At 39.2% G+C, this 12,635-nt stretch overlaps 1 protein-coding gene across 5 annotated transcripts in view; it reads left to right on the top strand.

The window, feature by feature from the left end:
* LOC125765541 (sodium/hydrogen exchanger 3) overlaps positions 1-12,635 on the top strand; it is a 55,071-nt gene that overhangs the window by 36,705 nt on the left and 5,731 nt on the right. For 2 of the 5 annotated variants that reach the window (XM_049430811.1, XM_049430809.1), the window contains 6 exons: positions 192-299; positions 1,111-1,509; positions 2,713-2,775; positions 2,852-3,013; positions 5,089-5,422; positions 9,439-10,742. In XM_049430811.1, the coding sequence (XP_049286768.1) occupies positions 192-299; positions 1,111-1,509; positions 2,713-2,775; positions 2,852-3,013; positions 5,089-5,422; positions 9,439-9,547 (1,175 nt within the window). In that variant the 3' untranslated portion in view covers positions 9,548-10,742. Of the gene's footprint in view, positions 1-191; positions 300-1,110; positions 1,510-2,712; positions 2,776-2,851; positions 3,014-5,088; positions 5,423-8,033; positions 10,743-12,635 lie in introns of those variants that run through there. The other 3 variants (XM_049430810.1, XM_049430812.1, XM_049430813.1) reach the window with 3 other exon arrangements.

Raw genomic sequence — 12,635 nt, 5'->3', positions numbered from 1 at the left:
TACCTTATCAGTGTATGTTTTTCATTTTTATTCAACTACCATCTGGCAAAATTGTGCCATAATTTGTTAGTTGTGCTTTCACGTAGAAAATCTTTCGTTTTTTAAACATTATGTTTTCATCTCTACTCTAGTCAATCAACCAAATGTTTCTGCTTCCAATAATGTGTCTCTCTTGTTCGGCTAAACTACAGATTACATCAACGAAGTGCTGCACGAGGACAACGAGGACGAAGAAAGGCAGGCGGGACCGTCGGAAGACTGGGACGGAGGTGGCCTTACCTTTACCGCCAAATCATCGCGTAAGTGTGGTGCTCGGTGTTCGCCGCATAACGAGCATGTGAGATAAGCTCGTTGAGTTTTCTCCACTGTTTTTTTTATTATGTACAATTTATTTCCAACGTTGCTGAGTTTACTATCGGAGGAATATGTGCTGTATGGTACCGACGTTTAGCTCTGTTCGGTGGTCCGTTTTTTTTTTGGTTTTTCCTAGGTGGTCAAAAATATGCAAAGTCTCGTTCAATTCTTTAGCATCTCTTTGTGTTATCTCTCCTATTACACATCTCTGCTGCTTGATATCTACTATCTTTCTATACTTCTCTGATCTCTGCTCGTCTGTATTTCTGAATATCTTTCTACAAAATTTTCACGATTTTCTTTTGTTTTCATTCGTATGTTGTAATTTTTTCATACCAGTTTGTGTATTTGGTTGGAAAGTGAATATCTGCTTGTAATTTTTAATGATAGCAGTAGCTATCTTAGTGTTTTGGTATATTTCGTTTAAAAATGTCCTTCATTTTGTGTGGAAGTTGCGCAATTCTCATTGAATTTGAGAGTTTAAACATTGTGACTGGATTGTTGGGAACGTTTTATCGTTTGCACGGGATATGTTCCTTTAGTGGTTGTTAAGAAAATCACTGCATTTTTACTTGTTTGAAATTTGTTTCTCAAAATTTGGTTTTATTTTCCATCACAATTCCGGGTTGCTTATGTGTTCCTTCATAAACAAATCCTGGCCGGTTCTTTAACCCATTATTTCCTCGTTTTTTTTCGTTGTCCTCGGTTTTGTTGGGCGTCTGCTATTTCTATCTGTCTGTCTATCTCTTCTTCTAGCCGAATCACCGGCTGTAAGTGTAAAGCAATCCCTCGCCAGCGGAGGAGACCGTGGTGCAAGTAAGACAACCGCCACTACTACTGCTAACAACAACAGCTCGCTGATCGCACATATCACAAGCCTGCCCGGGTTCGATCCCACCAAGGCACGCATTGTGAAGCACTACACGAGCAAGTTTACTTCCTCCGCCTCCGATCCCTCCACCTCATGCCCGTCCGGCAATCCCACCCAAAGCCAAGAGCCCCACAGTAAAGCCAATAGAAACACCCTCACACTCAACACCTACAACAACAACAGTAACTTCAGCATCAGTTCCGCATCCGACAGGGAACGGATCACGCCGACGGCGGCCGAATCGTTCCTGCCCTGGCGCAGGGACCGATCCTATCAGACCTTCGGTATGTGTCCGGGTGCATTGGCCCACCTACCCAAAACCCACCAAAAACAAAACAAACACTGTGTTCCTTTTCGCAAGCTCGCTGTCTCTCTTGCGCTCTCACTCTTGTTTGCAAGTTGCGCTGCAAGTTTATATCGCAAGCTTTTCCCGTTTAATCTTGCGTTTTGTTTGATTATTATATTTTTATTGTCATTTTGAGCAATTCTTTCGTTTACGGTTACGAGCTCAGACGTAGCAAATGGAATGATTGATAAAAAAGAACAGTTCCATTACGTTTGAAATCTGTTGTACGATTATGGTTAGCGCAGTGCGTAGCCTTACGTTTGATTGTTTAGATTACGTTTCGTTTTAACCCCCGCATATAGGCCACACACAAAAAAACGATTAGCTCCTTAGGAGAATGCAAGCCAATTACGTTAGCTGTTTATTGTTGTACATTTTGTTCGATAAAGGTTCGATCGTTCCGTTGGACGGTCTGGTAAGTTATCTCGTTATCTTTTCCCTATTTACTGGTTCTAGTTCTTAGTCAACACGTACACGTTTCTTGCATGATGGTTGCGATTGTTTTAAAATTAATTTTATTTTCCTATGATTACCAACATTCGGTACATACTCGCAATTCTGTACAAAAGATGACACTGGTTTTTATTCCCTTCTCGCGCGTACAAATGACACGTGATCGTCGCGTTTTGTAATGAGAGCTCGGTTTTGCTCGATCGTGTGAACAACAAAGGTATAATGTACGGCTGCGACCTTGCGGAAAATAGCTCCCAACGGTCCGACGGATGACACTGAACTCACTGTTGTATGTTGCAGATCCGTTTTACACTGTCCTGTTTAAAATCACAATTCACATCAATTTCACCCGTTCTTCGATCACCTTATGTGCGGCTTTTATGCACGCTAATAATCACATAGAAATGTATTAGATGTTGTGTTTTTATGTCCTTACAAATTATTCCTCAGTTGTGATTCGTTGATGTTGTTAAAGTTGTTGTCGTTTCGGAATGAATTCACTTCGCTTATAAGTTCATAGTATTCAGCATGAAGAAATTAGGTTGCCTTATTCAACCTCAACAAATTAATTGGTTGAAGTGTATTTTGTTGTAAAGCTATGATATTGATTGTAACTAAATAATCATGCTGATCGTTGTATTTTTTTTTTTATTTGCAAAAAAATGTATATGTATAAACTTCGTAACAGTGGACGAAAGAGGAGCAAACAAGGAAGACAAAAGGTTTTCTCGCGAATCACGCTTTTTGGAATGTGAGTATGGGATAGTAAAAAGTTAAATAAACCATCTGTTTTTTGTTTTATTAATAAACGCTTTCCATTATTTTAGCGGAACAACGTGTCGCAACACCAACAGCTATCGAATCGGTTCTACCCTGGAAGCGAGTGGACGAAAGTGACGATAATGGTGCTATCAAACAGAACGAATTCCCATCGTGGGCTTCGAATAAGGAGTATCTAGCTTACAATTCACCAAGTGCAACATTTTTGGGTAAGTTTCGTGCACAAGCATCCGGTCCGTTCTAATAGGTCGAGAAAAGCTGCCGGAAGCTTTGAGGGTGCGATCGGTTCTGCAGCCGACTCAAGCGTCTCTATGCATTCCCACCATTTGTCCCCGTAATTCTTGGTGGTGTACTCTTTCGTAACCTCCCCTGGTGACCGATATTAAGAACATGGTTTGATTCCTTCTTTACACCAACAACATCAACCCTGGCGCGGTTGTTCGCGCACTTATTCGCCCACCTGTTTTATTTTATCCATCGCATTGACAATCGCCATTTCCAGAGCGAGAGGGCGTTAAAATAATTTCGAAATTCGAATTCGGCGCTACTTGCAGTTGTAGTTTTTGATTACACACCGCCAGAACAAGTGTATTAGTTTTTTTGCATGTACCACACCCGAACTGAACCGGTGTAATGGTATTTTTGGCAGAGTAATTGGAATTTTGTTTCGATTATTTCTTGTTTTGATATTTTTTTGTTGTGTTCATTATGTTATCATGTCAGTTTACTTGCTAATTTTATGCACCTCCAGTCTGCCAAACACAGCATTACTCTATACCAGTTGAAGGTTATATACACTGCTTGAAATAAAATTGTGCTGTTCTGCTGAAATTATCATAAAAAGCAAACACTACACTGCCACGTATAGAGTATAGCGAAGTGCATTTCAAAATTTAAATGAGAAGCAAATACAGTCTTATTTTTTAGATTTCTAAGCACCGCTTTCTTGTGTGTACCATTGTAGAATCAGCTGTGTTTTTTTAAATATCCGGATCCGTTATTGGATACGTCCACTGAGCAGTTTATGTCATTTTAGTTCATTTTTTTTCTAACGATTACGTTCCAATGCAATAGCTATTTTCCCCGTGCGACGTAATGGAATCAGGAAACAGTGCTTCCGTTTCCATTGCTACATCAATTCACGCCAAAGCGATGGCCAGTTCATCGTGTGCTCTCTTCACCTTCTTCCAGTTCATGTCCGTCCTTTAGACTATTTAATGCTGTTCGCCTTCTATATGGCTCGCGTTGCAATCATTCGTTTCTAAGTGTTTTAATTGTGTATATACGTGCATGACAAATGAAATGAAGTGTATCGATGTTTCATGCTCGAAATCGAACATATATAGGTATACATGGAAGTATGTGCTGTGCTACTGCTGCTTCTATATTCGTACTAACGCTGTTGTCTAGCTCATGAATCCAACCTTCAAAATACCTTCTGCTATCGTTTTCTCGTTTCAAACCATTCCGTATCCGAACGCACCATTCTCAAACTTGCACAGGCGCGTGTGCAATTTTCGTTGATTAATAAGTATTGCTTTAGAGATCGTTTTTTCTCGATTAATTTTTCTGTTTTTCCTCTATTTCCTGTGTGGATGTTTCCAATATATACACCTTGTGAGTTATTTGTATTCATGAGCAAATGATTTGATACTCCATAATTTCACAGTAAACTTTGAAAGCACTTTAATTTAATCAATTTTATTAATTGATTTACTTCTTCCGTCGAACGTAAGTTGGTCTTTTTGTCAATTATTTTCTTACGAAAATGATACAAACGTTTATCTGCTCAGCAACAAAATCCCCCAAACAACTTGCAGTACACTTTACGTTTCCGTTGTTAAGTTATGTAAAACATTCTAGGTTCATATAATTTTCTGCATCCGCGCATTAGCTTGCACCTAACCGCATTTTTATCATCTATCCGTGCCTTCCCCGTATGGTTTCTTTTCTCTCTTTACACGATCCAACCTCAACACGACAACTGCAAAACAATACAAAACAAAACAAAAAAAAACACCGAAAACGTACACCACAAACACACAACAATGTATGCTCGATTGTCTCGATGGCATTCGGTGACATTTGGTGCGTTCCATTCCCGATAAACTACATCCCACACATCCTTCCATCCATTCCAATCCGCTTCCGTTTACAATCCCTGTTCCACTGCACCGCCTCACGCGCCTCTGTGTGTTCGTGTGTGTGTGTATGTGTGTGCCACTGTTATCCTTTTTCCCTCCACCGGACACGCATGTGTGAACTGTACCACAAAATACCACAGGTGGCTTAACGCAACCTAAACAGGCTAAGTCCGTAATAGGTCTGTTCCGGCGCGAGAGTTCCGGTTCCGGTGGGGTCGTCATCGGCGGGGTGACTGATTCCGAGACATCGACCCCGGTGGCGGCAACCACACCGGTAGGCCGAGTGGCCATACCCAAGGACAAACGGTCGGCCTCAATCGCCGGCTACATCACGATCGATGGCGGAGATACGGCTGGCAACCCGATGCTGGATCCGCTCGGTATTTCCCGGGCTGGACCACACGCGACTGCATTCCCGGTCACCGCTAGCCATCGGCGCAACAATCGCCGTGGTTCGATGCTGGAGCTAAGCGGGTAAGTTTTTCACTAAACAAAATAGTTTATCTCAATAGATCTTCCAACTCTGTTTAATCTCTTCTTTTCTATTCGCCATTGTGCGAAATCAGATTGATGATCTGATTTTTCAATGATTTGAAATTTTTAAAATGGGATATATTTCCGATTGTTGCTAAAAATGATAAACATTTAGATCCAAGTTTGCCCAATTTCGCATGATATATCGAATTGGGTTTATTTCGAAATTACAATCTATACAATTGGCATTATTCATGGTTATTGAACAATTAAAAAAAATCAAAATGTTAGATCTTCGACAATTCAAACGGTAAGACGTTTCACTAAAAAAGAAGACAGTGAAAGTTTTAAAGATTTTTTTTCAGTAATTATGTACCCTTAAACCTACAAAAATGTGCTTTTGCATGAGTATAATTTGTGTAAAAAAAAACCAACCAAAACTTGCCCTGTTGTGTGCTGTTGATTTCTATCAAACCTTGCAATGTACGGCTGTGATTGTGCGTGCGTGCGCGTGTGTGTATGTGTGCGTGTGTGTGTGTTATGTTAAGCACAGTAGAATATTTTTAACTTATGTATGTTGAGCGTAGTGTGTAGTTTTAATATATCTAATTATCCGTAATACAATAATCGTACACTCACTACTACATAACACATTAAAAAACAAACTAACAATTAATCTCCCGGCAATACGAAAGGAGACTCATAAACGTAAAGTGAACTTAAACACACCTTAACACAACATCACAAGCTAAAACTAATACATCAAACCACATACGGGGGAAAGCAGGGTTTGCAAAATCCAGTACTAACTCTCACACAAATATTCGTCTGTCAGTCCACCCACAATACCCACGATCCCGTTCGATCCTTGAAACAGACTAGTATGCTCAACTGTATGTAAGTGAGCCTAATTTCGTTCCCATTCCTCTTAAATGCACTGTTAAAATAGTTTTTTTATTCTTCTTTATTTCTAATTCACAATCTCTTTCTTTGTGTAAGTGTTTGTGCAATTTAAGTTATGAAACGATTTGATTTCATGTTTCTAGCTGCTGATTTCGATTTACATATTTTTTGAACGTGTTTTGAGAGGTAAAATAAATACGAATAAAAAGGTACGCGAAATAATTCCTTTTTCCGGTTCCGAGTCGTCGAACAAAATGAAAAGGAAAGGGCAAGAAAACGTGCCCGAACTACCGAACTTTTTCAGTGAAACCATTTGTTCACCTGTTTGTTCATCTTTCTTTTTTGTCTTTTTTCTACATTTCTTTCTTCTAGATAATGTGGCCTTAGCAAACAGTTTTCATCGGTAAATGTGTGCTCCTTACTTTCTCAAAACGTATTTTTCGCACATTCGGATAGCACTAAATTTTGAAAGCTTAAATTTTTGAGTTGTTTTTCTTACTCTTCTTCTTCTTATAACTTTTTTTCTACCACGCTACCAGCCATCGTGGTACGATTACTTCACGCTGCAGATGCAAAATTGTTAAACACAAGATAGATTTTTGGGGTGGAATCAAAGTTTATTTTATACTTTAAACCGATAGTAATTACAACGGATTACTATAGGACTTTTAGTGTTACTTTAGTAGACACTTTTAGATTTATATTTGCTGTTGTTTGCTATTCTATTGAAACAATACAAGGTGCAGCAATTAATGAAAGTTTCCAATGTTAGCAAGCTTGTAGCCATTTTTTCAATTTCTATTTTTTGTTTGCTTTTTCGTAATACTGCTTGATGGAGTATGAAAAACACCCCCTACGCTGTACTGCTGCTTTTTCTGAAGAGGTTTTTGTCTATTTAGCGAAGCATTTGTCTACCTTTATCTCTGCTTTATTGAATTAATTTCTACTCCATTCACATATGTCCGTGTAATGCTTTTTCTGCCGTCCATTTTGAACTCTGATGCCTGGCTTCATGTTACGGTGTGTCGTCGCTTGAATGTGCTTTGCACAATCGTCGCAAATTGTTAAGCCTCGTGTCAACAGCAACGAATATTTCCCTGTTCCGGTTTTAACAAAGCGGTGGTTTATTTAACTTCAGAAATATAACAATTGTAACTGTAACGCTTTTGTGAAGCGTGGCATATTTGATGATAAAATTTATAACATGTTATGGCATGTAATATTATGCTGTAACAAATGCATACGTGTCAATGGGATGTGTGAACACTCAACCAATCAATCGTATCTGTTGATCGTATTTTTTTCATTGCAAATTACATAATACATTAAACATCAAAACCATTTTGGGCCAGAGATTTCGATGTTTGGTAAGCAAAAAACAAAGATTAACAGGACTACAATGATGAGAGGGAAAAAACGTACATAAAACCACTGACCCTATTCACAGATACAATACAAGAGTTAGAATTGTCACACCTGAAACGTAACAAAACACAACTTACAACAGAACATAAACAGTGGCACAAGCGAGGAACCCGATTCCGTTCGCCGATTCGGACACGAAAATTCGTACAAGAATCTGTGTACCAAATCGACCACAACAAATACAAACGAAAAACAAACAAATCACCACCCTACAGACATGCATGCGCGTCGGTTGGCGTTTTGCTGTTGTGTTTAAATGTTCGTTGTTGTTACCCTTCCGCAGGCTGCTAGTGCCCGGACGACGGCCAAGCCGGTACACCTTAGAGCCCTTCCCAGCTCCACCACTCGAGACGGATGACGAAAAACCGACGCAATCCCAGTAGAGTAGAGCACTAGGGGATGCGGTAGAGAATGCGTGCGGAAGTGTATAGTGGTGACACTGACCAAAAAATGAGAGAATTTTTAAATGAGCATTATTGGAAATAAAGATACAAGACCGCTCCGCTCCTTTCCTACGAATATTCCTGAATCCCTGTAACAAAAAAAAATCACCTCCCTTCAACACAAACCAATAATATCTGCGTGGTACTCCTCCGCACTAATACCGGGATGTGGCGAACCAGCAGCAAAAGATTCACAAATCTAACCCAACCCCCTCCAATATTTAACGTTTTGCGCCTAACCTTCGACCAACTGAGACCGCTTCCAACGAGACGGATGGATGGTCGCCACGGCCAAACAACATACAAGCATGCCGTTCGGACCGTTCTTCTGCGCAGCTCTTTCAACGATCACGGTGATGGCTCCCCAATACGATGGTACCCTTCTGCCGAGGGGAGGGTTTCGCTACACGTTTAAAGGGTTGTGTGTTTGCATGCCAACTTCCCATTCCTGCATCGCTGGTGTGATCTTCCGTTTGCGATCACTAATCCCTGATCGAGCCACCACGTTACCATGGTCGGGTCTGTTAATGGAACAAAGCTAATGATGTTGCCCGCTATTCGCTCTGTTGTTGCATGTTGCATGTCGTAATGAGGAAAGAGTAGTAGAAAAGTAGTGTTTTGTTTGTTTATTTTTGCGATTAGTTTTCTTTTTTGTTTTGCCAAACGTGTAGTGTAGTTTCTTGTTGATAGGTTTGTAGCAAATGCGTTTGAGTTTTGTTTTGTAGATGGTAGATGCAACGTACGCAGGTAGGTTAAAACCCTTCCAGTAAAGCTTAACCTGTAGTATAGCCACCCTGGTAGTGAGATAGAACAATTGTAGATGAATTTTACCTTTCAAATAAGCATAGTTCTAGTAATGTTACCCAGCGTAAAACCCTGTTTTTAGCCACCATATATCAAGCAACGAAAATAACTACTTGCATCTAGTCTAGCCCGGTTACTAGTGCCGTATCAAACTCTAGATAACTTTAGCAAATACCTACGGACGGGTAATTCTCGTGCTGTGTTACTGCTTAATGGCAGTTTTACGTTTTTTTTCTCTTCTTCTTCCATTTAATTTATTCTCCTACACTTAATGCCCGCGATAAGCCGCGCTCGTTCTCGTTGCCCGACACGTGCCCGAACAGTTTAAGGCACGATATGAGTTTCCTTTTTAGAATGCTAGAAAACGCAAAATTTTGTCGGCCCGTGGTACGTTCTTCTTACAACGACAACCATTTCGTTTTTCTTCCCTTTCCACAACAGGTACAATACGACCGATTTTGACTTTAACCTTGTGTCCCATCGTCGTTTGTCGATGAAATGCTGGTATTTACTACTAAATATTTTGCCATTCTTCTCGTTCCTTGTTTAACTCGTTTGCGCTAGTATTTGCATCGTGTATAGCATCCCACAACCACATACACACACACCCCGTGTTTACTAAACACAGAACGTCATTTAATCTATCTACTCATTATCCAACTTTAGCTATTACTATAACTGGTTTTGCAACAAAAAAAGCTGCTACGCTTTGTGAAAAACAAGGAACTATCTGCTCTAACTCACTTCTAAACTATTCCCTTTGCAAGTTTCATACACCAAACATAGCATTCGTTTTTTTTTACTAAATTTAAAATTGAAATGAATAAATCGGCAAACGACACAGACAAATGTACTTAACATTTCCCTTCAACGGAATGGCTGCCATTGATTTAGTGGCATTTTTCCATTGAACATACACACTCAAAGAGAAACGCTAAATCCTTTTCTTCAAACACACGCTTGTAAGAAAGATAAATCCTGTCCCATTTTCCACTATTCTATCCATCGATCTGGTCAGCCACTCTTGTTACTGAATCTTCTATCTCACAAACAAATGTTCCATTAAACCAAGTATTTCGTAGTGTACTATATATGTATAGCGAATAGTATTAGCATTTATATCCAAAAAAAAAGAACAAACAAACAACGAAACTGCATGCATTATCGATGAAAAGTATTCAACCAGCTTGCCAAAGCTACGAAAGCTTTCGAAAGTATTATTTACAGCGCCGTCTAGTTTGCTATCACTCATCGGTAGTATTATTTGCTGGTGGTTTTTATTTGCTTATATAAGTAGTTAGGATAAAGATGTTCCGATCACGATAACCGAACGAACAAACTACAGGGTAGTGCAGGTGGTAGTATTGCGTGGTTGTTGGTTGTTGGTGGCTTTTCTACTACTAAGTGCCTTAATGTACAGGTTTTCCTAACCGGCTGGTAGGTTTATAGGCGGCATTGTAGAATGGAAACATTATTTACACACTCCAGTATTTCCGTCTCGCGCTCTCGGAAGGCATTCGTAATATTACCCATCCGATCTACTTCCCGTGTGGGGGAATTACATTTTCCAAACGAAAGCTCGGGACGGAACTACTGGTGGGTTGGATCGCGAACGTTGTAATCTAATCTTATGGGCAGCAGAACACATAGCAAAGATTAGAGCCGGTATGCTATGCATTCGAGTAATCTTCTAACTATATAGTAGTAACACGATCGTTAAATATATCAACATATGTAGAAATGAATGTTTTGTTTTGAACGTTTTGTATACGATTACAAGAAAGCGCCAGTACAAAGGATGAAAGAAAAACGCTCGGGATACTATTTTGTAGGTTGTAGTAAGGGTGAAATATTCGTTCTGTAACTTCGTGCCATCTTCATTGGTTAGTTTTTGTTTTTTTTTCACATTCCCATTTCACCCGCACATACGCTTATTTCGCTTCACACGATCCACCTGCCGTAGAATTTGTTCACATAAGCAGTAGGAAGTTATGCTTTTATACATGTGTTATTAGGGCAACTCATTATCGTTATGCATCTGGTGTATTCGGTCATTCGATGTTAGATGTATGTTATAGAAGGTTACGATATAAAATTTAAAAACATAGAAAATTATTTACTGTAATTACAACAATATTTTTAACTTCAGTTAAATATAATAGGAACGATAACAGCAGTGGAAAAATTAATGCTATTTTTGTTGAAAAAGATTAGGCGTCTCCATATACATTAAATGCATCCCGGGAAAATTGTAATTCATAAAGTTTTAAGGGGAGAATTTTATTAAGTTTTTCCTCGAAGCTCGAAAATATTATCAAGGATGATTTAAGGTTCAAATAATGCGCCATAATATTAAAATAGGAAAAACATTACAATAACAAATTTTCACATGATTGAAATAGTTATTTGCAATAATTAATTCAAGTGTGGCTATAGAATATAAACTGTAACATTTTTTTTATTAACTAGTTAATAGGCCCGGTTACAGGGCTACACAACAGATCTACGTAATGCCGAGGTATGTTCTATGGAGTTTTCATCACATCTAGTAAAAGTTTTTTTTTTATCAAGCTGAAAATTTTCTGATGTAGCTACGGCTTACATTGGCGATACTACGGTACTTACAGTGAAATCCAGAGTTACAGACTGAATATGGCAATTTGCTTCGAACATCAGGTGTAAAAACCAAAGGAAAATATAACCTGTGAAAATATTTTTTATCAAATCGAAATGTTCCTTACCCTTCATCGCGAGCTACTGATATCCGATTTAAGAATTATTCGTTCTTTTTGCAGATTTCAAAGTTGGTCAAGGCTAATGTTAGCCCGGCCATCGTGGTTTTGAATTGCTTCTTTTCAACCATCTAAAGTTTCCAATTTACTATCTCTATTAATTTACCATTGCGCAATGAACTTGGCTCAGTCGGAATTGCGCACAATAATTCCACTACAATCGCCAAAATAGGGAAAATTCAGGTATGGAAGATTTTGATAGAAGCTAGAAAAAACTACATTTGAGATAGACTGGGCGTCTCTTCAATCCTGATTTCATAATGTGTCATTATAGGATCGACCACGGAAAAGGAATATTTTCGGAGCGCATGACATGTATTCCGTTTCCTGTAACCTAAAAAATAGTAACTTCTTGAATAAAATGTCTAAGAAAATCCAAAATTCCTTACCCCTCACCGACAACGAATGAGATCGGCTTAACGCAGTATATTTATGAATGTTTTCACTGTTTTTCAAAATTGGCAATGTTCAATTGCGTACCAGTGGCCCGGTTCCCCGGTCCTGGTAATATTATCACCATCTTCACCAGCTATTGCTTTTATCCTTAACAGGCATCTTCACCTGGTATTGAGTTCACTCTCTTTTTTTTAAATTCATTACAACTTGAAGAAGTCTTGGCCAGTCGTTACTGGCCGTAGCGAGACAGTCAACCCTGCGTACAGGGGTTTGGCCTGGATGGGATTTGATCACCCGTTCTGTGGTGTAGATACGTGTGCCACTACCATCCAGCAATTCCTGCTCAGCAATTCAAAAAAGTCAAATCTTCGTGCAATATTGCTTCAATATTCTGGTGATAAAATGCGGTTCATTTTGCGCTCTTGAATACTTTCACTTGGCCAACACACT

The sequence above is a fragment of the Anopheles funestus genome, chromosome 2RL (genome assembly GCF_943734845.2).
Source record: "Anopheles funestus chromosome 2RL, idAnoFuneDA-416_04, whole genome shotgun sequence".
NCBI classification, from domain to species: domain Eukaryota; kingdom Metazoa; phylum Arthropoda; class Insecta; order Diptera; family Culicidae; genus Anopheles; species Anopheles funestus.
The sequence above is the reverse complement of the archived record's forward strand: the minus strand, read 5'-3'. Positions and strand labels throughout refer to the sequence as shown.